This window comes from Perognathus longimembris, chromosome 10, assembly GCF_023159225.1.
Source record: "Perognathus longimembris pacificus isolate PPM17 chromosome 10, ASM2315922v1, whole genome shotgun sequence".
Lineage (NCBI taxonomy): Eukaryota > Metazoa > Chordata > Mammalia > Rodentia > Heteromyidae > Perognathus > Perognathus longimembris.
In genome coordinates this window covers 20,301,467-20,326,146 of record NC_063170.1, presented here as the reverse complement: position 1 = coordinate 20,326,146, position 24,680 = coordinate 20,301,467, and the positions used below count along the sequence as shown (strand labels likewise).

Here is a 24,680-nt window from a genome sequence, read left to right as displayed (position 1 = left end):
CATATGAGGGTGGAATGGAAAAGGGATGTGTATCTGTCATTGAAGCATACTTTGCTAAAATGGACATGAATTCCATACATGTACTTTTTTGTGTGGTATTAGGGTTTGATTTCAGAGCCTCATGCTTGTTAGACTGACTGGCTGCTCTGTCATTTAAGCCATGCCTCCTGTGTGGCTTTTTGCTGGTTACTGTGGTGATAGGGTCTAGCAAACTTTTCTGCTTAAGCTGGCTTGGAACCTTGATCATCTGGATCTTAGTCTCCTGAGTAGTTAGGATTATAGGCACGACTGGCTGTGGACCATCTTTACTTTCCCGCGACTGGCTGTCAACCATCTTTACTTCATTTAAAAACAAACAAACAAAAAATCAGAGTTCCTGTGGTTCACATCTATAATCCTAACAGCTCAGGAGATTCAGATCTGAAGATGACAGTTCAAGGCCAGACTGGGCAGGAAAGTATGTGAAACTCTTATCTCCAACGAACAACTCAAACGTCAGAAGTGGAGCTGTGGCTCAACTGGTGGAGCACCAACCATGAGCAAAAAGGCTCAGGGACAGTGTCCAGTCAGAGTTCAAGCCCCAAGGCCGGCACTTAAAAAAAAAAAAGAAAAAAGCTCATTATATTTCTACATATGTATGTTTGTTTAAACAGATCTGTATTTAAAAATCAGTGTAATCAGTTTTATCTTTTGGTCTTACAGTATACCAGCATGAGCATGTATCGGCATGTATTGTTATTTACAACTGCAAGTGCTTCTGAGGTCCGAGTTAGAAGTTTATTGTCCAGCCAGTGAGTAGGGTTTACCACATTACCTTCCGACATGCTGGAACCTGGCAAATTTTGAAGCATCTAAGATTAGAAAATGGGGCTAGGAATATGGCCTAGTGGCAAGAGTGCTTGCCTCGTATACATGAAGCCCCGAGTTCAATTCCCCAGCACCACATAAAAGAAAACGGCCAGAAGTGGCGCTGTGGCTCAAGTGGCAAAAGTGCTAGCCTTGAGCAAAAAAAGCCAGGGATAGTGCTCAGGCCCTGAGTCTAATTGTGCCCCAGGACTGGGGGTGGGGGATGGGGGGTGGGTGGGTGGGGAAGATTAGAAAATGCTGGAGCGCTCCCGGCCTCCGGGCAGCAGGGGGCGCTGTGAGCACTTCTTGGCGGAAGGGGCGGTGCCGCATGGACTGACTTCCGGGACCGAAGACGCGCAAGCGCAGTGGGTCTGACGCGGGTGGCCGACGGCCGTGGGTCGCGATGCCGTACGCCAATCAGCCCACCGTGCGCATCACAGAGCTCACGGACGAGAACGTCAAGTTCATCATCGAGAACACGGACCTGGCGTAAGGCTGCGGAGGGCCGAGGCTGGCCGCTCTAGAGCTCGGTCGGCCAGGTTGGGAGTGGGGTGGGGTCCCTTCAGAACTGTCCCCTTTTCCCCCCGCCCCCCATGCAAGGCTTTGGCTGCGGGAGCGCGGAGCGGCCTGTGGGGCCGTGGAGGGCGCGGGGAGCGGGGCGGCCTGTGGGGGCCGCGGGGGGCGGGGAGCGGGGCGGCCTGTGGGGGCCGCGGGGGGCGGGGAGCGGGGAGCGGGGCGGCCTGTGGGGGCCGCGGGGGGCGCGGGGAGCTGGGCGGCCTGTGGGGGCCGCGGGGGGCGGGAGCGGGGAGCGGGGCGGCCTGTGGGGCCGTGGAGGGCGCGGGGAGCGGGGCGGCCTGTGGGGGCCGCGGGGGGCGGGGAGCGGGGCGGCCTGTGGGGGCCGCGGGGGGCGGGGAGCGGGGAGCGGGGCGGCCTGTGGGGGCCGCGGGGGGCGCGGGGAGCTGGGCGGCCTGTGGGGGCCGCGGGGGGCGGGAGCGGGGAGCGGGGCGGCCTGTGGGGGCCGCGGGGGGCGCGGGGAGCTGGGCGGCCTGTGGGGGCCGCGGGGAGCGGGGCGGCCTGTGGGGGCCGCGGGGGGCGCGGGGAGCTGGGCAGCCTGTGGGGGCCGCGCGGGGAGCGGGGAGGCCTGTGGGGGCCGCGGGGAGGAGCGGGGAGGCCTGTGGGGGCCGCGGGGGGGAGCGGGGCGGCCTGGGGGCCGCGGGGGGAGCGGGGAGGCCTGTGGGGGCCGCGGGGAGGAGCGGGGAGGCCTGTGGGGACCGCGGGGGGCTCGGAGAACTGGGCAGCCTGTGGGGGCCGCGGAGGCCTCAAGGAGCGGGGCGGCCTGCGGGGGGGGCGGGGAGCGGAGGGGGGCGGGGGGCGGGGAGCCGGGCGGCCTGTGGAGCCACTGGGAGCAGGACGACCTGGGGGGGGGCCCCGAGGGGCAGCGGGGCGGCCTGGGGGGCAGCGGGGCGGCCTGGGGGGCCGCGGGCAGCCGGGCGGCCGGTGGGGGCCGCGGGGGGGGGAACGGGGCGGCCTGTAGGGGCCGTGAGGGGGTCGCGGGGAGGGGGACGGCCTGTGGGGACCGCGGGGGACAGGGAGCGGGGCGGCCTGTGGGGGCCGCGAGGGGGGCGCGGGGAGCGGGGGCGGCCTGTGGGGGCCGCGGTGCCCTCTACACCACTTAGGCTTGGGTTTTCTTCTCCAGGGTGGCCAATTCTATTCGGAGGGTCTTCATTGCCGAGGTGCCCATAATAGGTATGCGACCCTCTTTCCTCCCTTCGTGGGTGAGGGTACTGAGAAAACCAGTGCTGACATTTTTGTACGCATACTTGTCTTTCTGAGAGTGGCTAATTCTATTTAACACCTTCATCTTTAGTTCCATCTATTTTTCTGCAAATGACAATTTCACTCTGACTGAATAGTACTCCATTGTGTATATGTCCCACTTAATCTTTGTTTCTTTAGCCGTTTATGAGTCTGTTGTTTCAGCCACGTGTGTAATTGCCAGTCTTTAAGTAGAGATGTATATGGATGTCAGACACTAGACAAAGCACAACAGGTGCCTTAAGGGGAATCTGAACAAATTTGTGAGAGCTGAGTTCACAGGCAGGGTGTGGTGACTCCAGCCTAGAGGACTGGCTGGCAAGGCTTTTAGAAGGTGAGCATTTTCACCTGCAGGAGGTTGGGTAGGAGGGGAGGTGATCAGCACACACCTGGGAAAGAGGTCAGGGGACCTGACCTGCTGGTAGGCCTTCCTTGATTTGTGAAGCATTGTAGACAAAGCACATTAGGGCCTGGCCATGTCTGGACCTCTCTGACCTCTACTCCTAGGACCTCTGCCCCTTTTTGGCATTTGGGCTCTTGGATCGTGTGTTAGTATGTTAGTACTGGGGTTGAACTCAGGGCCTGGACACTACCCCTTATCTTTCTCACTCAAGGCTGGCACTCTTCTCCCTTGAGCCACAGCTCTACACCAGCCTTTTTTTAAAAAAAATTATTAAATTTTATTGACAAGGTGTTGTGCCAAGAGGGTACAGTTACATAATCAGGTAGTGAGTACATTTCTTGCCATATCTGTTACACCTTCATTTTTCTTTCCCTTCCCTAGTTCAGGTTGGCATATATACAATATCCAGTGTACCAAAGTCATATACAGTAACCATGTAGGGTATGCCAAAAGGAAATTCACCTAGAACATTAAACGTAATGACAACAATAGAATCCTCCTGTGTCCTTCTCTTGGAGTTGTTTTTGCTTATCCTCATCTTATATAATCATGTATACATAGCTGTTGAGCTATTCACACCAGCTTTTTGGTGGTTAATTGGAGATAAAGGTCTGCCCAGACTTGCTTTGAAACTTGTTCCTCAGATCTCAGCCTCCTGAGCAGATAGGATTACAGGCTCAAGCCACCAGTGACCAGCTCTAATGGCATTTGGTCTCAGACTACATATTATATGTAGATATCTGTTTATGAGTTAAGAGAGAGATGATGTTTCATAACAAGCGTGTTTTGCCCACTGAAGGATGGAGTAATTGAAGATCTAACGGTGTGGACCATACATAAGTATTTCATTAAGGCATTCTGTAATATTTAGGTGCCCAAAGAGTTTTTGTTCTTAGATTCAGTATTGGCACGGGTAACAGATTCAAGTGCTTCTCAGGAGAACCTTCAGCTCAAAGTTAATGTTCCGTCTTATGCAGTATTCTCTTAAGTGTTTCTCTGTGGTACCAGAACTCCTGCTTTAAATTCCCCTGGACAGAGAGGCGAGGCATTTGGTTCTTATTAAATGCAATTTCCTGGCCCAACTCTAGTACTATGAAATGAGAAACTCTGGAAGCCTGACCCAGGCATCTGCAGTTTAGTTAGTATTGGTGAGGACACTGCTGTAAGTCTGAAGGTGAATTTGGTGGCAAAACCTCACACACGTGTGCCTCTCCCCCTCCCCCTCACATTGGTGTGTGGTGCTGGGGATGGAACCCAGGGTCTTTGCATGCTGGGCAGGTGCCCTACCACTGCACTAGCCCCAGCCCTCTCTCTGTGCTCTGCTTCCTCTTTGTTTAGCCATCGACTGGGTTCAGATTGATGCCAATTCCTCCGTCCTTCATGATGAGTTCATTGCCCACAGGCTTGGTGAGTGCCGGTGTTCAATTGGGGAGAGGGGGCTGTGCCTGGAGTCAGAGGAGGAGCCCCCCCCCCAGCTGTAGGGGCTGACTGTTGACTCTTGTGTACAGTGCTCTTCTGTGTCTTCTAGGACTGATTCCACTCACCAGTGACGACATCGTGGACAAGCTGCAGTACTCTCGGGTATGTGTGGTGGCTGCACTGTGGGTTTGGGGAGAGGCCTTGGATCTCTCTGGGATCTTTGTGGACATCTCTCCTTGCTTGGGCCGAACTGTAGTCTAGAGTTAGTGTAGACATAGTGTAGAGCCCACAGTAGATCTTCATTCTAATGTGACCAAGACCGGAAAGGCTCAAGGCCTCAGGATGCTGCCATGCAAGAGAACGCCCATTCACTCTGAGCATCTTTACGGAGGGGAGTGTTAAAGAGGAAGCCTGACAGACTGAAGGAGTCAGCAGCAGCTTGTGGGTGTAGACAGGAACAGAGGGAGTGGTAAGTACCTAGGGGCTCTGCCTGCTAGGTCCAATCCCTCCCCTATAGACAATGCCAGTTAAGAGTGGACCCAGGCTATGTTACGTCCTTCTTTGTTGGGGGCTGCATTTTATATGCCCGCCCTCTTGGTGGCTATGGCTGATCCCAAATCAGCCTGGTTGGTAGTATGCCCAAGTGTATAGCATTTTTGTGGTTGCCAGTTTGAAATGCCTTGTAAATATATAGGATTAGGAGAAATACTGAAAAGTGTGGAGCTAATATAATTCAGCTTAGCTTGTTAAATGTAACATTTTGCAGTATTTGCTTCAAATTGTGAGTTTGTTTATTGTGTGTGTTTTTTTTGGGGGGGGGGGTCTCGGGGTTACTGGGATGGAACCCATAGCCTTGTGTGCTAGCCAAGTGATCCACCCCTGAGCTGCATCCCTCAGCCCCAGATTTCAAAAACATGTAAAAGGGAGCTGGGGATATGGCCTAGTGGCAAGAGTGCTTGCCTTGTATACATGAGGCCCTGGGTTCGATTCCCCAGCCCCACATATACAGAAAACGGCCAGAAGTGGCGCTGTGGCTCAAGTGGCAGAGTGCTACCCTTGAGCAAGAAGAAGCCAGGGACAGTGCTCAGGCCCTGAGTCCGAGGCCCAGGACTGGCCAAAAAAAAAAAAAAAAAAACATGTAAAAGGGCTAGAATGTAGCTCGGTGGCAAAGTGCCTGCCTAGCAAGTGCAACGTCCTGGGTTCGATCCCCAGTAACTGCCCCCTCCCCCCCAAAAAAATAAAACTTTGCTAGGTACCAGAGGCTCACGCCTATAATCCTAGTTACTCAGGAGGCTGAGACCTGAGGATCATGGCTCAAAGCCAGCCCCAAGCAGGAAAGTCCATGAGACTCTTCTATCTGCAACTAACCACCAGAAAACCAGAAGTGGTGCTGTGGCTCAAAGTTGTAGTGTGTTAGATTTGAGTAAAAAAAAAAAATGCTTCCTGTCCCACCCATATATGATGGTAGACTACCCAAGTTATAGCCTTTAATTGCTGCTGCTTCCTGCAGATGTCAGAGTGTGCCAGGTTTTCCTCACTGGAATGAGGAAGAGAACTATTTGTTTTTTGTAATTGTTATTATAAATGTTACACAGGGGTTATGGTTACATAAGTCAGATTTTTTTTTAAGTACATTTCTTTTTGGACAGTGTCACCCTTCTTTCTCCCAGTTTTTCCCTCCTGTCCCCACCCACAGTTGTATAGTTCATTTTCAACACCGTGTCCAGTGAGTACCATTGCTGCATTTGTTGACCCTTTGTCCTTCCATTTCTGTGGGAGAACACAGCTTAGTGAACATTCATCTTGGATGCATGTGGTCCCCTAAGGTGGAAATAGATTGTTTCAAGAGACCTCGCTGGACACACACCTGTAATACCAGCATTCAGGAGGCCGGGGAGGAAAAGGGGGGGAATAAGGAATGGCAGATGGTGGTACTTGTGAAAGCCGAGTGCACCGACAGGTGCATGGTGGTAGTTCGTTATACTTTGTCCTTCCTGGTTTACTAGGTCAGTTTAGTTCATGAAGCAGTCTGCCCCTTCATAGCCCAGGTCCTGTGAGGGTGGTGAGGAGTTAGCCTTGAGCTCTGGTATGGCTTCATGGCAGTGGCATGGGAGCTAGTGAGTGTATCTCTACGCTTGTGCTGTCCTTAGGGGTGGCGTGCCAGATGTCGCTGCCACAGGAGCCTGGGAACTGTGGTCAGCTCATTTTGCAGATAAAGGCGCTGGGGAGTAAAGCGGGGTCCAGGTGGGCTTTGCTGTGTTTTTCTGTCATCAACTTGGTCAGCTCATTTTGCAGATAAAGGCGCTGGGGACTAAAGCGGGGTCCAGGTGGGCTTTGCTGTGTTTTTCTGTCACCAACTTGGTGCTTCGTCTCTGGCCTCAGGATTGCACATGTGAGGAGTTCTGCCCCGAGTGCTCGGTGGAGTTCACTCTTGATGTGCGATGCAATGAAGATCAGACACGTCACGTCACATCCCGAGACCTCATCTCCAACAGCCCCCGGGTCATTCCGGTCAGTGTCTGAGAGCAGTCGGCCCCCTGTGGGTCAGGTGGGAGTAGATCCTTCTGAGACCAGAGCTGGTTCTGGGTTCTTGAGCAGAGGAGCACGGGGCAATTCTGCCCGCTTTTCCAGGGACCCTGGCTTGACACATCTCAGGCTGGAGGGCATGGAGGGCTTGAGCAGCTTATGAGTGCATGTTTGTGCTGTACAGGTAACATCCCGGAACCGTGACAATGACCCCAATGACTACGTGGAGCAGGACGGTAAGCTGCTGGGGCACGCAGGCCCCTGGACCTGTCACCATGTGGGCCAGAGCAACACAGCCCAGGCACAGCCTCATCTTGTGCTGCCTGGCTATGGCGCATTTTATTTGCTTGCTTGTTTGTCTTGGCATCTTGTGGTTTGAGCTCGGGGCCTTACACTTGCTAATGCTCTGCCGTGTGAATCTCACCTCTAGCCCTTTTGCCTTAGATTGTTTTTGAGAGTCCTGTTTTGCCCATGGCAGGCCTCATACCTTAATCTGTGGCTTCCATAGTAACTGAGCTTATGGTGCCACCGAGCCTAGCTTGTTTGCTGAGATGGTATATGGGGTGGGGCTGGGGGGGGTTGGCACTAACTTTTTTGCCTGACCTGTCCTTGAGCTGAGATCCTCCCCATCTCTGTTTCCCAAGTAGTTGAGATTACAGGTATGAGCCACTATGCCCAGCTCTAGACTCATTTTAGCAGGTGTGAGTGGTTTCCCATCATTTCCAGGTTAAGAGCTGGAGAACTCTGCCTCTTCTGGCCCATTACTGACTCACGCCTCTCTCCACAGACATCCTCATTGTGAAGCTAAGGAAGGGCCAGGAGCTGAGACTTCGAGCCTATGCTAAGAAAGGCTTTGGCAAGGAACATGCCAAGTGGAACCCCACTGCAGGGGTGGCTTTTGAATATGACCCAGACAATGCCCTGAGGCACACAGTCTACCCCAAACCTGAGGAATGGTAGGCTCCTGTTAGAGGGAAGGTGGGAATTTGGGGTGAGGGGTAAGCCCTCTACTGATTTGCCCTAAAAGCAGTAGCTGCCCATGCTGACCTTTCGCTATGACCTCAGGCCAAAGAGTGAGTACTCGGAGCTGGATGAAGACGAGTCGCAGGCTCCCTACGACCCCAACGGCAAGCCCGAGAGGTAAGGCCTGGTCTCATGACGGTGAGTGGCAGGCTGTTAGCAAGTCCTCTTCCCCAGCGCCCCAGGAAGGCCACCGGCTGCCAGACTGTAATGATGTGCGTAGATCACACCGTGGAGATGGCCTCCAGTGAGCCCAACTCTGGGTATTCTGCTTTTGAACCTCCAAGGAGGCCATTTAGAGGTCCAAGCTGAGGGGGGCAAGAAGTGCAGTCCTGCAGGGAAGAATGTGAGGGGCTGTAGCCTGGGGTCACTGCCTGCTTGGTTCCCCTCCCTCTCCAGTGTGGAAAGTAGCTGTGGCCCTGAGCACCTGCGGGGTGGGCATGGATCACTCTGCCTACGTCTTATACGTGCCAAGGCCAAGTTCCTCTTAGGTGTGAAGTCACATGACAGGGAAGGGTAGTCCAGGGCTGATGACCAGCCTACATCTGCCTCCCGAGGGCTCTCACTGCACTCCTGCTTCTTAGGTTTTACTACAACGTGGAGTCCTGTGGCTCTCTGCGCCCTGAAACCATTGTCCTCTCGGCCCTCTCTGGATTGAAGAAGAAGCTGAGTGATTTACAGACTCAATTAAGCCACGAGATCCAGAGTGATGTACTCACTATAAACTAGCAGCAGCTCGCCAGTATCAGCACAGGCGGAGTTTGAGGCAGACCGTGTCTGGATTTCAGGTCTCTCGTGAGCCCTTGAAGTTTGTGGGCTGTGGACTGCTTGCTACTGCTCAAGCTCTGGGTGGCCATCAGTATAAGTAAGAATCAGGTTACAGGTACATTACTGAGATACATTTTTGGTGGTAGTTTTTGGTTGTTTTTTTAGGCAGGTTCTCACCTGATGTTGGTCTCAAACTCATGACTAAAGGTTTGCACTGCTGCACCTGGCTAGGCAGACAGCTTTCTACTTGAGCCAGTACCCTAGCTCTGCTAAGGATTGCCAGTAGAACTCCTCAACCCAGCACGTCCCTTGCATCCATCCCTTGCATCTGTTTCCTAGTGCACCACTAGGGGGCCCTGCTGCTTCTCTGTGGAGACTTAGCTGGACTTCTCATAATCATTCCAGCTCTTTGACTCCAAACCAAGGAATTTTCACAGCCGTACCCAGGGTTCCTGGTGTTCGGACCAAGTGCCAGAACATCCATTCAGTCCTTTGCCTGGGTGTCTATAATTTGAGAAGTAACCCTTTGTGGCCAGCATGGGATCCCCCTTCCTCTCCCAGATAAGCATGCTGTTGTGTTTTGTTTTGTTTTGTTTCTGCCCTTGGGTTATGAGCTCGTTCACTCCCAGCAGCCTGACTATTTGGCTTGGGGTGTTTGGTGGGGGGGAGCAGGAACGGAGGCCACCCCCCACATTTCCCCTGTCAGCAAAGGCTCCAGGTAGAGCACATGGGTAGCAGTCCCTGGGCAGCCTGAGGGAACCCAAGAGGCTGGTGCAGAGAAAGGGATACTTATTGATTAGCAGTACTTGTCTTTTTGAAAGTTTTTATTTTTGGCAATAAAGAGCACAACATAATCTCCTTCATGCGTCATCGTGCCACTAGCTGAGAGCCCGCTCCGCCTCCCTCCTGGGTCCTCTGCGGCCTGGCTTCTTTCGGGTGGCCGGTCCCTGGGTCACACTCAGAGTTGGGCTGGCTTCGCCACCTCCCTGACTGTGGGGCACCTCTGGGAGGGGACCTCTCTATCACCACCACCCTTCCTGCCACAAACATGAATAGTGGTTATTTACAAGGTCTGTCCATAGTATTAAAAAACAATATAAACAAAAGAACCACGCAACCAAAGGTTTGATGTGGGTAGAAAGATAGCCCTTCTGCACGGTAGTCAATAAATACCAGCACTAGAAAATCAATTGCTTTAATTGCGTTTCAGCAGGGAGCCTCAGCACCATGTAGGGAGGAGAGGGCAGAGTCTCTGGATTCTGAGTTTCCTGGCACAGGACAGCCAAGCCCAGGGTGAGGGACTCTGCTTGGGGTGCTGTCCGCCTTTGGCTAGTGAGGAGGCAGCAGGGTGCTCCCCATAGCACTCTTGCCGTGGCCTTCCTGCCTGGCCCAGCCCCGGCAGGAGCAAGCCCCAGCACCCTCCACCTCTGAGGTAATTGGCGCCCCTCCCCCCAGGGCATCTTGGCCTACTGAGCAGGAAGGAGCCTGTGCAGAAATAACGAGGCCCAACCAGATGTCACCTCTGCTTAAAACTCCAAGTGCAAAGCTGCTAAGTGGCACAGCGGAAGTCATAGCCTTTCTGTGCCACTCAAGGCCAGAGGAACAGAAGCCACCTTCTGTCCTGGTCCCTGGGCTGTTTAGGGAGTAGGCAGTGCCAGCTTTGAGTTCTGATTGTCGCCTTCCTGGTCCCAGCAGCTCAACCAGGTCCTGGGCGGTGGTGGTTGGTACCGTGGAGAACAGACACAGCTGCCCTCAAAAACAGCTTTGACCATGGTCTGGTCACGGGCTTAAAAAATGTGTTGGTGGGGAAGGATAGAGGGGAAAATCTCATTAATACAGAATGTCATAAGCCATATATATTAAAATCCTTAGAAGTATATAGTCTTGTGGTAGCTCCAGCCCCTCACATGCTCAAGTGGTATGGCCAGCCCTGTTCCTTGGTCCAGCCTCACCCTAGGGGTAAGGAGGGAGCTCCTGGCTCCCCTTCTCTGGCTCTTGGCCAACAGCCTCAGGAGGCTGTTCATAGGGGGCTGCAGCCAGCCCTGTCATCGGTGGCCTAGCAGTCATCGCTGCCCACCAGCCCTGCTGTCACTGTGAGGGGGTCTTGGCATCGCTGCTGTCCCCTTGACTGGACTTTGGCTTTAGCAGGATGAATCTGTTGAGGAGGTCTGTTTCCGAGCTGGCCTGGGCAGCCCCATACCCCTCACCTGTGGGCACAGAAGAAGGCTCAGAACTCCATACCAGAGCAGAGAAGCCCTGCCCAGGAGGCCTTGCCCTCCACACGAGACTCACCGGCATAGCTGGAGGCGTCGGCAATGTTCTGGGAGCCTGTGATGTGGTGCCAGTAAGCACTGCGGGGCAGCATGGTAGTGGGTGTGCAGGGGTACGAGTAGTGTTCAGTGCCCTTGTTCAGCAGCTGCAGGGAGGAGTGCCTCTCATGAGCGGTGAGACAGGGCCCCGGCCACCTCCACTGCACGCAGGCCCGCAGGAGACCCTGCACCAGCCTGCCCGCCCCACCTCCCCTGTCCCCTGCCTCACCCTCACATTCTTCTCCATTTCCAACAGGACCCGCTTGTGTTGCTCGGCAATGGCCAGGGTGGCACTGTGGACCCGCTGGTAGATTTGCTCTCCCTCCTGTGTCTGGAAGGTGTAGAGCCCCTCTCCCGCATCACACATCCTAGGGACACAGGTGGCAAGGGGGAGTGGATCACCATCGTGATGGAGGAGGGAAAGACAGTGCGTGGGGCAGTCCCCATCATGACCCAGGCAGGACAGTGAACTGCGCAGGGGGCAGACACCATGGTGATCTTGGGGGTATGGTGGGAGGTGAGAAGCTCCTACCGGCCAGCCTCGAAGGTAAAGCGTGTAGCATCCCGGCCATAGCGGCGCAGAGAGCACAGGGGCCACGAGACCAGCTTCAGGCGAGGGTTGTGCGTGTCCCAGAGGTAGATGTTCTCGTGGGTGATCTGCAACTTGCACTCACCATACACATCCAGGTTGGGGCAGGGCAGCAGGAAGACGTTGAAGCGATCTGAAACAGGAGCAGACAAATGGGTGGAGCTGCTCCCCCCTACCACCCTTCCCTGTCCCACACCGAGGGCTAGGCCTCACCTGTTTGCTCACTCTGCACCCCTGCAGCCAGAAGATCAGGCTCTCCCAGACTGATGTCATTGAGCCGTGACCCAAGACACTCCACAGACAGGGTCTTGTACCACTCCTCTGCCTCCAGCTCTGGAGAAAATGGTGCCTCTTTGTGGGCTGGCCCAGGTTCCCCAGCAGCCCCCCCCCCCCCCAATCTTCCTGGGCCTGAGTTTCCTACCAGGCATGGCACTGGCAGCCAGGCTGTGGCTAAGCACTGCACTCTCTAGAGTCCCCCCACCGGCCCCACTTCCCTGCTTGGCCTTCGGCTGGACCACATAAGATGGGGGGAGGGGCGGTGCTGAGGCCCCAGGGCCTCACCTGAGTCACAGGTGAAGGTCCGTGCTGAGTCATCGGTGAATATGATGGCCACTGCCTGCCGCTTAGTCTCCTTGGGGAGTCGGGTGACACACTTGACGTTGCTGATCTCAGTCACCTGGGACAGCACCCACAAAGCACTTAGCAGGGCTGGGGCACGTCCCTCTGCCACCCCCAGGAGGGAGCTCTGCTTGCAAGTAGGGGGAGGTAGGGCCCAGGACCCCTAACCTTGGGGCAGCCTCGGAGGCACACCGACTTCTCATCTGGATACTTCTCCAGCCGCTGGGGCCCTTTGCTGGAGGATTTCCGGAACACCAGCCAGCACCTCCGGTAGATCTGAGGGACAAGACAGGATCAGCCTCCCAGGACCACTCCCACCCCCCTAACAGCCATGTAGTTACCCCGGCCTGCCACAGGGGGCAGTGCCACACAGCCCTCCCAGGAGCCCTGCCTGGAGGAAACCTGGGACTACAAGTCCACAGCGACACTGCCTCCCTAGATAACCACAGCAGTCGTGAGTGGTACCCAGTTTCAGGTGCTTTCTGCCCGGACATTTTCTATCAGCACCCTCACTGTAGAGCTGACACCCACAAGGGAAGTTGCAGTAACCAATGGCAGGCTGTCCATTTATCCCACGCCACAGCCCACCACATGGCCCGCTCTGACCAGGGCTCCTGCAGCACGCAGCCATGTGGACGCCGGGACCCTTGCTCAGGGCCAGCCCGCACAGTGCCACAGCCCTGCTCCCAGGCCGGCCTAGGCACGTGGTGTGGCCCACATCCCTCTAGTCCCTCAAGGCTTTTGCTTCCCTCTTTCATCCACTTTCCAATCCTGCAGCATAGGGCCAGGGGCCAGTCCCTGTTTCCATGTGTGAAGTGAGGCCCTCGGAGGCTGGGCAGAACTAAGAACCAGGGCTGCCTTCCCCGCTCCCAGCACAGTGCATGGCAGGGGGAGGGATCCTCTGTCCACTGCCACCTAAACTTTCCAGCACTTCATGACCTTTGGGGTTGGGAGCTGACCACACGGTAGGGTTATCAGATTCCCTGAGGAAATGTCTCATTCCTGGCCTTGCACCCCTGACCCTGGCACCTGAGCCACAACAGCTCTGGGTTCTGGGCAGGGAGCGTCTTTAAGCAGTCAGTGCTGTGTTCTCAGATCCCAGGACTAAGGCAGCCTCTGCTAGCAATCTCCGTGGAATAAGGGATGATCATATGAAGAAGGGCAGTGGGTACATAAGTGGACAGATGGACAGATGGATAGATGAAGACATGCTGCCAAGCTGAGCCACAGACTGCCAACGGTGGGGGGGGGTAGAGGCATGGGGCCTAAGCACCCTGGTTGCCTGGTTACGGGACTCACACAGCCCCGGGGAGCCATCCCCGAGAGCCCTCCACCCCCTTCTGCAGGTCTTTGATGGGTGCTTGGGAAGCTTGCTGTCACTGGCTCTCCGAGCAGGCATGGGCAGGAGGCCCTGGCAGGTGAGAGGGGGGCTCTGATGCTTCCAAGCCCCTCCTCCTTCGGGGATGGAGGCCAGAGCAACTCCCTGGGGTAACTACAGCCTCCCACACCGGGACAGGCAAGGCTGTCTTCAGAGGGCAGCTGGATTCCAGGACAGAAGTGGACTGTGCTGGGGCCAGGCCACACCCCACCTCCCAGGCCTTTCCCTTGCTTGTGCACCTGCCACTTGGGCTCCCAGGACTCCTGCAGGAGCAGGTCTGAGAACAACCCCAAGCAGCTGCCCCTGTGCCAGTGTCTTCCCTGGCAAGCTGTGCCCAAGCCAGGGCCTCAGCCCTGCAGACTCCTGGGGGACCCCTATCTGGGTCCACACACGGAGGAGAAATGAGGTCCCAGCTCCCTGGGCCTCCCTGCCTGGCCTCAGCCTTGCTCTTTGTTCTGTGTTCTCAGACAGAATGTGAGGAAGAGCAGACGCTATACCAGGCTGGGCCACAAATTCAAATCCAACAAGACTCCAAATGCACCCACTGCCCTGCCTCCTTGTGGCTCTGAGGCTACTGCCCTGCCCCCTAGACATAAGGGACCCCTAAGAAGGGCCCTAGGAGGGGCAAGAACCACCCGTCTGCACAGCCAGGTGAGGAAGCCAGGTGATCCCATCCCCACCCTTCCCTCACTGAGGCAGGGTGGAGAAGACCCCATCACCCACCAGGAGGAGGGGACAGGGAGGCCAAGGATAAAACAGAGACTTGAGCCACCAAAATTAGGGTGCTCCTTACTGCTAGAGGCGGGAGAGGCAGTTCTCAGACACCCCGTAAAATCGTAAGATCATCAAGTAGGTTCGGGGTCCCCTGAGGGACTCCTGCCCCTGGAGGGTCCTCCCCAGCTTGGGGCTTGCAAGAGGTGGGAAAGGGTACCTACTCTTGGAGGCCTCATCTCCCCATCTCCCTCCACGTCCCCAGTTTGGGGGCAAGCACCTCTGAGCAAAGCAAGGGGCCACTTTGGGCCCCAAGTTCCCATCCAGTGGACCCCTCCGCCCAGCCGCCCCCCCTCTAGCCAGGCTCCTTCCAAACACCTGTTTAGCATCACAAACATCCGGAAAGGTGCTGGCTCCCCAGGCTCGGAAAGCAGCAAGGGGGGTGGTGAGGGGGGGGGGGTTGAGGCAGTTTAAGGCAAAGCCAGGCAGGTGGGAGCCAGGGGATGAGGAGGCTGGAGGCCGGCGGCGCTACAGCAGCTCTCAGCGCAGCTCACACTCCACAACTTCAACAATAGCGGGGCAGCCGCCTGCCCCACGGCTCCTCGCCCCGTGGCTGAGATGCCAGCCTGCCCTGTTGGGGCGAGGGGGGGAGCGGGCAGAGCCCGGTGCATGCCAGGCAGCCTGTGGCTGGAAGCCTCGAGCCACAAACGCACAGTGCCCCGGGCCGGCACCCGCCCCGCACGCCAGCCCCATGCTCGGCAGGGCCCCTGAGGGTCGCTCACCCCCAGCTTCCTGCTCTTCATCTTCACGTAGCCTTGTTTGACGATGTCGTTGAAATTGGTCGCCATGGTTGCCCGGCCGTGTTCGGGGTGCGGGGCTGGGCCCGGGAGGGTGGGAGGGGGTGCCCAGGTGGCCGGGCCTGCGGCTCGTCCGATCACCTGTTCCGTGGGGTCAGGTCCGTCAGGTCAGGTCCGTCGGGGCTCCTCTCACCTGGCCTACCTCAGCATTGTTCTAGCTCTTTCCACTCGCCACTGCTGGGAACACAAATGACGGGGAGATTAGAGACAGTGACATCTTTCTCTTCGCCTCGCCGTCTCAGGCTCGGCTTCTTTTTTCTTCCTCTTCCCACACTCCTCCCTCCCTCCCTCCGCCCAGCCTTCCTCCTTCCTTCCCTCCCCACCCCGGCACGGCAGAACCATTCAGGAAAACGAGGTGGAAGCCGGGCGAGGAAAATGGTCCGGCCCAGTCCCCTCCCTCACGCCGGGGCTGGCAGTTAACCCCTTCCTGGGAGGGCTGCTCCGCTCCCGCTGTGGAGGTGGGCTGAGGAAGGAGCGCCAAGGGCCCTCCGTCCCGTTACAACTTTGGGGTGGACTTGGGGTACCCACCAGGCACACCCCGCCCCTGCGGGGAAGACTTCAGGGGATGTTCCTGGTGAAGTGGCCTCCGCACACGCCGCGCCCATGCCTGCGCCCACCCTGTGCTGTGCCTGGCTCCCTCCAGCCCTGGGGGAGAGGCCGGGACTCGTCAGCTCAGGCTGGCCCGACTTTCCGCCGCTTCCTGGGAGGGAGGGAGGGAGGGAGGGCAGAGTCCAGGGGGCGGGTCCCCAGATAAGTCTGAGGAATGTGCCGGGCTGGCCAGAAGTGGCCACTGTGGAAACAGACGCAGGGCCCAGGCGGGAGGGGGGGGGGGGGGCAGTCTGAGGGCAGGGCTAAGCACCTCCCCCCAGGGACTGGGTCTGGCACGCCAGGTAGTGCCTATGTTCAGAGCACGGGCAGGAGTTAATTACTGTGAGAACCAGCCAGGGCCTGGGCACAGCCATCAGGTTGCAGAATTGAATGCCAGCGGGAAATGGGAATACAGGCAAGTCTACAGACAACACAGATGCCGTCCAACACCTTCATTCCACAGATGAGAAAAGAACAATGCTCAGAGAGGGTAAGCTATCAGTCTAGGGACACACCGCCAGCCCAAGGCACACAGCCAGGGATGAATGAGAAGTTCTGGATGGGCGATAGAAACCAGCCTGCGGCCCCTCTGGCTGCCTGCCACCACCAAGCCTCCGTCCGAGGCTGGCCATCAGCATGGCTTCCGTGACTCCTGGATCCTTGGGTGGGAATGTAGGAGCATTTCTGGGGTCAGCTGGGTATTGTGCTGCCAAGCATTCTGGGTCCACCAGCAGCTTGGCATTAATCTGGAGGCTGTCTCCAGAGCCCCCAACAAGTGGCAGATGGGACAAGGGAATGGCTCAAGCATAACTCCCCTCCCCCTTCCACATCCCCACGGACTCCTCAGGGCCCCCCTGCCATCCCATCCGCTTCCTCTCACACACTCCTGGGGCCCCAGAGCCTCCCTCTCATCGGCACACTTCCCCCTGCCACACCTGGGTTCCAGCAGTTAGAGGGTCCATGTTCCCAGCTCTACCTGGCTGCTTGCCTTGGGGGCTGCCTTGGGGGCTGCCTTGTCTCCAGACAAGGTCGGGCTCCTAGGATGGGTCCCCTCCAACGGGACCCAATAGGCCGGCAGCTGGCCAAGTCTACAGACAGAGGACACCACCAGGCCTCTCGAGGTGGGCATGGCACTGCCCAGAGTATGAATCCCATAGGCTGTGTGTGGTGCTGGGCATGCCACGTAATAGTTCTGGGCCTCTGTTTCCCCACCAGTTCAAAATTGCAGACGATATTTACATATTCCAATGAAGAAGTAAAGCCACTCGATCCAGAATCTGCACCTTGAAAACACCCAAGGGCTTTTTTTTTTTGATGGCTCATTTGTTGTTCAATTATTTTGTTTTACTTTTTCAAAAGCTACTGCCTAGTCAGGGCTGTGAGACCACCACAAGGCAGATGCCCACCTTCCCAACACAAACCCACTGCTTCCTGGCTCCATCAAGCACTCTGTCCACGGCCACTGTGGCAGGCTGCCTGGTTTCTCAGAGCACCCCTGCTGCATCTGTTACAGGCCGCAGCCTGCCCCAGAACCAAGGCCCTATCAGGAAGACTGAATTTTCTGGGAAGCCTGAGGTGGGGGCGGTGAAGTCGTGGTAGTACCCAGTTCCTGGGCGGGGGGGTCTGCAGGAGCCAAGTGCCAGCCTGGTACCCAAAAGGTATGGCAAAGAGGAGCTGGGAAGGTGAGGTTTGCCCAGAGGCAAACCTGTGCCTATCTGACCCCCAGAGGGACAGAAGCAGGTTAAATAGGAGAGGTGGTCCCAAGAAGGGTCAGAAGGTAGGGGACAAGCCAGGCGCCCGTGACTCACACCTGTAATCCTAGCTACTCAGGAGGCTGAGATCTGAGGATCACGGTTTGAAGTCAGCCCTGGCAGGAAAGTCGGCGATGCTCTTATCTCCAATAAACTACTCAGAAAAACCTGGAAGTGACTCAAGTGGTAGAACGCTAGTCTTGGGCACAAAGAAGCTCAGGGACAGAGCCCAGACATAAATAAATAAAGGACAGATGACACATCAGATGCATTGTACACATAAACGACTTTGTTGAAAGGCAAAAAGAAAATAATTCAATACATAGGTCTGGCACTGGTAGCTCACACCTGTAATCCTAGTTACGCAGGAAGCTGAAATCTGAGGATCGTGATTCAAAGCCAGCAGGCAGGAAAGTCTGTGAGATTCTTATCCCCAATTAATCACCAGAAAACTGGAAGTAGAGCTGTGGCTCAAAGTGATAGAGCACTGTCCTTGAGCAAAGGTGCTTAGCACAAGCACCCAGACCCTGAATTCAAGCCCCATGATTGACAAAAACAAACAAAAACACACACACGGAATTCAGTATATAACCTAAAATTATGTAAGGAAAGGGGTGGGTTGGGAGGGGTAGGTAAGAATGCCAACGGGGGTGACAATGATCAGGATGCGCTGTACTCATAAACTGCTCTGGTGGATGGCAACTCCTTTGTACAACTACTTAAAGATAATAAAAATATTCAAAAAAGGCCACTGTTCCTATTGAGCCTAAGCCACCACCAATTCCTCGTGGCGTGGGCAATACCAATGAGAGGGCGTGAAGTCTCAGCACTGGGTGTGGGACCTGTGAGCTCTGGGTGGCCAGATCTAGGCGAGTGTCCACCAAACCATCTTGTGTGGTGCTGGGGCTGGGGGTGGGGGGTGGGAACAAGGGCCTCCCATCCTTCCTCCCAGCCTATGCAGCTGCTCCCCAGGGACAGTACGTGTCCTGGCACCACAGGCTCCTTCACAGAGACAGCTCAGGCCCAGCTGGAAGGGGCTCTTCTCCCCTGGAAGGGCAGGTGTCTGGTGGGGAGGGCTCAGCGGAGGGGCAGGGCCCTCCTTGTCCACCTGCCCCACGGGGCCCACTTGGAGCTCCCTCCCTGGATTCTGCCTGGAGGCTTTGGCTCCAGAACAAAGCTACTCGCTGAGGCTGGAGCCAATGGCAGAGCAGGAGCGGCTGCTGCCTCCTGGCTGGGCCTCTCGGCCCCTGCCAATGATCGGATCTTATCAAGGCTTCAGAAACAACCCTACCTGGACACATCTCACTCTCATCTGTCTCCACCCACGGGAAGATGCTATCTGCAGGGTGGGTTCTCAGTACCTGGGCCACTTCCCATCGCCTACCCTTCAGGCCTTCTCTCCCCCAAGCAGATTTTTATCGAGTATCTGCCACTTCCAAGAGATCCACATCCAAGGAGCCACTACCCAAAACACAGCAGGTCCCATCCAAAGTAGGTGGCAGATAGATCAAAACCCAGGTGGGCAGAGGCGGAATGACATCTAGACAGCCAAGGAAAGTGGTGCGAGGCCCTATGTCACTGCCCTCTGTCCTCTCAGACATTCTCTGACATCACTCCACATGCCAGACTCCATCCATGAAGGTCAACTGCACTTCCTGTCCCTCCTTTAATGCTAGTCTCTCACATGGCCCCAGGTTCACCCCCAAAACTTCCTTCAGGTCTCTGCTCAAAGGCTGCCTCCTCTGAGAAGCCTTCCCTGACTGTCCTGGTCCAAGAAGCCCTGCTGGGTAGGTCCCTTGCAATGCCCCTGTGCCACTGTCCCGTCACGCAAGTCACTGTGGGATTTTCTAGTTCCTTCATCTGTGTCACAGGCCTGGAGAGACAGCTTCCCTCTATCCAGATCTCTCTGTCAGTTTCCACTCCATCCTAACTCCTAGAATACATCAGAGCTCAACATAGAGACCACATAATGCTTCTTCCCAGCACTGCCCTCATCCTTTCTCTCTCCTCTACCAACAGCCCCCTGGACCAGCACAGGCTCCCCCGCTCTCAGGGCCAGCAGAACCAGCTAGGCCAACCACCCACCAAGCTGCCTCAGTGGGCAGCAAGCTGCTGTGTCCAGCCCTAAGGACTGGGCCGGGTGGCCCCACCATGACTGGAGTTGTTAGGTGAGGTCATGTCCAGCCTGCTGCCCTCCCCGGAGCCCAGGCAGAGAGAGGTGATTAAGTGACTAGGTAAGAAACAGCTCCTGGGACCCATCCCAGCCAGACAAGGGACAGAAACAGGCTGAGCCAGAGCCAAGTCCCTCTGAAAGGGACCAAGAAAGAACACGCAGACCCAGCCCCTCACCTCTGCTGGCCAGTGTGCTGGAACTGACTCTGGGGACCCAGACTATCTTCATCAGACTCCAGCACCCCAGCCCTTCATCCAAGTGCCTGGAAACTGTCCTGCCCCCAGAGTTCTAGGCAGGCTTCACAGAGCTCCAGTCTGCCCATGTCACCTAAGCACTCAGCTCAAGGCTCTCTGCGGTGACAGAAAAGCCCCTGGCTGGTAGCGGGGTTCTGGTGGGGGGTGAGTGGTGACAGCACCTGGTGCTAGGGGAGAAAGGTTCAAGGGCAGGAGGTAGTTGGCCATGGGCAGAACAATGAGCTGGAGCCCCATTTGCAGGTGGGGGTGCCCACTGGGGGTAAGGAAACGTTTCCTGGAATTTGGAGTTAAGAGAGCAGGTAGCCAAGGGCAGAAAAGAGAAGGGGGGCTGCCAGGCACTAAGCTGGGTCCCTTCAGGGACCGGGGAGCCTGAGTGACCGTGAAGAGGTCCATGAGGAGCAGGTAGCCCTGGCCTGGGCCCCTACAGAGGACGGCAGGGGTGGGGACAGCTCAGGGATAGTTTCGGGCCCGCGTGGTGACTCTGGGGGGCGCGGCTCCCTAGCCCCGGGGAGGAGGCATGTCTCGGGGCTGGGTAGCCCGCGCTTCCGGAGGGGACTGAGGGTGCCCAGGGCGGGGGGTCAACGAGGTCTCGCGGGCTCGGCGCGGCCTAGGTTCCCCTCCCCGCTTCGTGCCCCTATTTACCTGGGCTCCGAGGCCCGGGCCGCGGGAGATTGGTCGGCGGGGCCGCGGGACAAGCTCATGCCCTCGTCAGCTGGCGACCGGCCGGGACTGCAGGGCGGTGGCGGCGTCGGGCTCCCGGCGGAGACGCGAGGGAGGCGCGGCCGGCCGCTGGGGCTCGGCTTCGGCTGCAGACTAAAGGCGCCGCCGCCTCCGCCGGCTCCCTCAACCCGGCCCCGCCCCTTGACTCGGCCCCACCCATGATCACGCCCTGCACACGCCTCCGGCCACGCCCCGGCCCGGCGCTCGGCTGGCCGGCCACGCCTCCGACCACGCCCACTTCCCGCCCACGGAGCCCTCCGGACACGCCCCTGCCGTATTCCTCTGAGCCGCAGGACCCGTGCTTCTTCCAGGTGCCCCACCTCTACAGGTAACCCTTGATACCCAGCCCCACCCCTCATTCCTGGATCCTAAAGCTCTTGAAAAGAGTCCGTGTCATCTCCTACCTCCAAATCTCTCCCTCATATCAGTTCTTAGATCCAAATCTCACCTTAACTGTGCACACTGAAACAAATGCTTCCAGGCAAATGCTTCCTTATGGTCCTGAGGAACCAGTGTACAGATTCTTACCCATGGGTGTCCATCCCTCAGGCACCTTTCCTGATGGTTCAGCTTTGCCCAGGGAACTAAGGGGCCACCTCCTTCCCTGAGGCTCCATCCAGCAGCCTCCAGCCCTGAGCTGGAGCTAACCAGCCCTAGACTGCTGGACAACACAAGGTAGCTTTTCCATTTCTAGCAGCTTAGCAGCCCAGCCTGCCTGAGCCTCGACCTCTTGACCTCCCCAGGCAGCTGTCAAACTTGACCCCACCTGCTCTGCTTCAAACCACAGCCCATAAAGGCTCCCGCACTTGATTCATCTAGCAGACAGCTTTCACCCCAGCCACCTCTGGAGAAGTTCAGTCCACAACAAAGGGCCCAGCTTCACAAGACAGAGCCATCTACCATCCTCAGAGTGTCCCAAAACTTGGCCTCTCAGCCTCAGAGGTTCAGCCCAATACACTCTCTATTTTCTGAGCTATTATGACCTCAATTTTCTTCCTCTAAATTAAAAAAAAAATTACAACAGGTGCTGGTGGCTCATGCTCATAATCCTAGCTACTCAGGAGGCTGAGAGATCTGAGGATCCAAATTCAAAGCCAGCCCTGGCAGAAAAGTCTGTAAGACTTTCATTTCCAATTAACCATCAAAAGGCCATAAATGAGCAGAGCACTGATGGCTCATGCCTGTAATCCTCACTACTTAGGAGGCCGAGATATGAGGATCTAGGTTCAAATCCAACCTGGGCAGAAAAGTCTGTGAGACTCTTATCTCCAATAAATCACCAGAAAACCAGAAGTGGAGCTGGGCTCAAAGTGGTTGAGTGCTAGCCTTGAGCAAAAGAGGTCAGGGACAGTGCCCAGGCCCTGAGTTCAAACCCCACAACTGACCAACAACAACAAAAAAAGACAGAATTGAAGGTATGACTCAAGTGGTGGAATGTTAAGCAAAACAGCTAAGTGAGAGTATGAGGCCCTGAGTTCAAGCCCCAGTATCTGCACAAAATTTAGTTAATCAAACCAATTTCGGGGGTGGGGTGGGGAAGGTTCATTGGAGATAAGAGTCTTATGAACTTTTCTGCCTGGGCTGGCTTCCAACCATAATCCTCAGATCTCAGTCCCCTGAGAAGGTAGGGTTACAGGAGTGAGCCACCAACACCCAGCTTTCTCTCTCTCTCTCTCTCTCTCTCTCTGTGTGTGTGTGTGTGTGTCTGTCTCTCTGTCTGTCTCTCTCTCTCTCTCTGTTTCTCTCTCTCCTCTCTCTCTCCCATCTTGCTATGTAATACAGGCTGGCCTAGAACTCTCCATCCTCCTGCCTCCACCTCCCAGCTTGCTGGGATTACACCCCACCCTACCCCACTATGACTTAAAGTTATTTGGAGATGTCTGTAGATCATCACATACCATGTATTACCTCATGCACTCGTTGAGATGTGCTGCATAGAGAGTTGCTATCTAATGTCTTACAGAGAAGTACCATACAACCCAGATACTGATTGGGACCGTACAGACCCCTCCTATACCTCTTGCAAGAATGTTATACCGTTGCAGTGATGAATATGTGATCTTGTATTAGCTTTGTCACTCAGTCGTCTGCTGATTCCTCCAAATCCATGGGTGAATTGGTAGTTTGTTCTTGCACAGGAGGCTGTGGTGTGGACTCACTTCTGTGTGCTTAGTGGTGCTTCCGTTCCAGGACAGCTGGGCTGTTTCCAGCTTGGGGCAACTGTGAAGAAAGCTGCGATGAACATCGCGTGTGTCACTTCTCCTACGAACATATGTCTTCTCTTTGAGATAGATGCCTGAGGCTTAACTGTTGTTGGACAGTGCTTGCAGACTTCAGAGGCTTTTTTCTTGGTTGGTTAGTTGGGTTTAGGTTCTTTGGCGGTATTGAGGTTGGAAATCAGGTGCTCTAGCTTTTGAGCCATACCTCCAACCTGCATGTGTTTTCTTTTAAAAACTGTCCCCCCACACATACAAATACACACACACACACACACACACACACACACACACACTACATCCACCTCTACAAAAACACTTAGCAGTTTTAATTTAAAAGAACACACACACTTACAGTGAGGGGAGTGGATATGCGCTGAGGATTAAACTCAGGTCCTTGACACTGTCCCCATTTTTTTGTGTGTATGTTGTTCCTGGGTCTTGAATTCTGGACCTGGGCACTGTCCCTGAGCTCTTGTGCTCTGGACTAGTGCTCTATCATCTGAGCCTCAGCTCTACTTGTTCAGTGCTTAATTGGAGATAAAAGTCTCACAGGCTTTACTGCCTGGACTGGCTTTGAACCATGATCCTTAGATCTCAGCTTCCTAAGTAGCTAGGATTACAGGTATGAGTCACCAGCTGCTGGCTGTCCCAATTTTTAAAAAACACTCTCTCCAGTATTTGCTGTCATCCCTACTTTGTGTGTGTATGTGAGGGCTTGAACTTGGGCACCGTCCCTGAGCATTTTCACTCAAGGCTAGCACTCTACCACTAACGATGATGATATTGAATGCATTTTCATGTGCTAATTTGCTGCCTAAGTCTTCTACAAGGAGCTGTTTCTTCCTGGTTTTGGTCCACAAACTAATTGGATTATTTACATAATTGCTTTTGAATTTTGAGAGTCTTTATAGATTGTAGGTAGTAGTTGATGTTTGGCAATATGACTTACAAGTATTTTCTCCCAGGCTGTCTCTTGTCTTTCCCTCAACTTAACATTCTCTTACAAAGCCAATGCTTTTTAACTTTGATGAAGTCTAAATTATCATTCTTTCTTGTTACGAATCAGGCTTTTGGTGCCAAGTTTATAAACTCTGGATTTTCTTTCACATTTTATTCTAAAAGTTCTATACTTTTATGTTTTACATAAGAACTGTGATCTTTTGGTGGAGTTTTTCTGGTTTTGCTGTTATTTTCTTTTGTTTTGCTTATAGACAGCTTATTCTTCAGATGTCATTTATTGAAAAAGTTCTTCCTGCCATCTAATTGCTTCTGCAATGCTGTCAAAGATCAGTTGGAACAGCCTCTAGGTTCTCTGTTCTGGTCCCTTGCTGAATGTTTCCACTCCTCTGCTGAACACACATGGTCTGGATTAATCTAACTACATAACTTGACACCAGATACACTCGCTCTTCAATGGATCCATTTTCAGACTGCTTTAGTTAGCCCAGGTCTTTAGCCTCTTCATATACATTTTAGAACAAACTTACCCCTCAGTACAGATTCCTTGAATATTGGTAGAATTTTCTAACAAAAGCATCTGGGTCTGGAAATATCATTTTGGATACTTAATTATTTTTTTCCTGTTTGAGATTAGGACTCAAATTCAGTACTTGATGTGTTCACGCATTGGTTGGTGCTCTACCGCACCTCCAACCCCCTTTCTTAAATCTTGACTTTCTTTAATCATTGTTGCGCTACTCACAGGACCTCTTTCAT

General features: G+C 55.1%; 2 protein-coding genes across 4 annotated transcripts; one reads left to right on the top strand and one right to left on the bottom strand.

Moving 5' to 3' along the window:
* The first annotated feature begins 1,176 nt into the window (after window positions 1–1,176).
* Polr2c (RNA polymerase II subunit C) lies at window positions 1,177–9,655 on the top strand. 2 transcript variants are annotated; one of them, XM_048355517.1, is made up of 9 exons: window positions 1,177–1,335; window positions 2,543–2,592; window positions 4,403–4,471; window positions 4,593–4,645; window positions 6,866–6,994; window positions 7,194–7,245; window positions 7,797–7,965; window positions 8,075–8,149; window positions 8,614–9,655. In XM_048355517.1, the coding sequence occupies exons 1-9, from the start codon at window positions 1,250–1,252 to the stop codon at window positions 8,756–8,758; spliced, it is 828 nt and encodes a 275-aa protein (XP_048211474.1). In that variant the 5' UTR covers window positions 1,177–1,249; the 3' UTR covers window positions 8,759–9,655. The 2 variants fall into 2 exon arrangements, with proteins under 2 accessions (XP_048211474.1, XP_048211475.1); XM_048355518.1 differs by lacking the exons at window positions 1,177–1,335; window positions 2,543–2,592; window positions 4,403–4,471; window positions 4,593–4,645 and adding an exon at window positions 6,183–6,701 and having other exon boundaries at window positions 6,779–6,994.
* Window positions 9,560–20,838, bottom strand: Dok4 (docking protein 4). 2 transcript variants are annotated; one of them, XM_048355513.1, is made up of 9 exons: window positions 20,668–20,838; window positions 15,185–15,433; window positions 12,482–12,589; window positions 12,257–12,371; window positions 11,909–12,028; window positions 11,639–11,828; window positions 11,342–11,474; window positions 11,090–11,213; window positions 9,560–11,004 (listed from the first exon to the last, which is right to left on the bottom strand). In XM_048355513.1, exons 2-9 carry the CDS (start codon window positions 15,248–15,250, stop codon window positions 10,886–10,888), a joined length of 975 nt encoding a protein of 324 aa, XP_048211470.1. In that variant the 5' UTR covers window positions 15,251–15,433; window positions 20,668–20,838; the 3' UTR covers window positions 9,560–10,885. The 2 variants fall into 2 exon arrangements, with proteins under 2 accessions (XP_048211470.1, XP_048211468.1); XM_048355511.1 differs by having other exon boundaries at window positions 11,336–11,474; window positions 20,668–20,836.
* Between the last annotated feature and the right edge of the window lie 3,842 nt (window positions 20,839–24,680).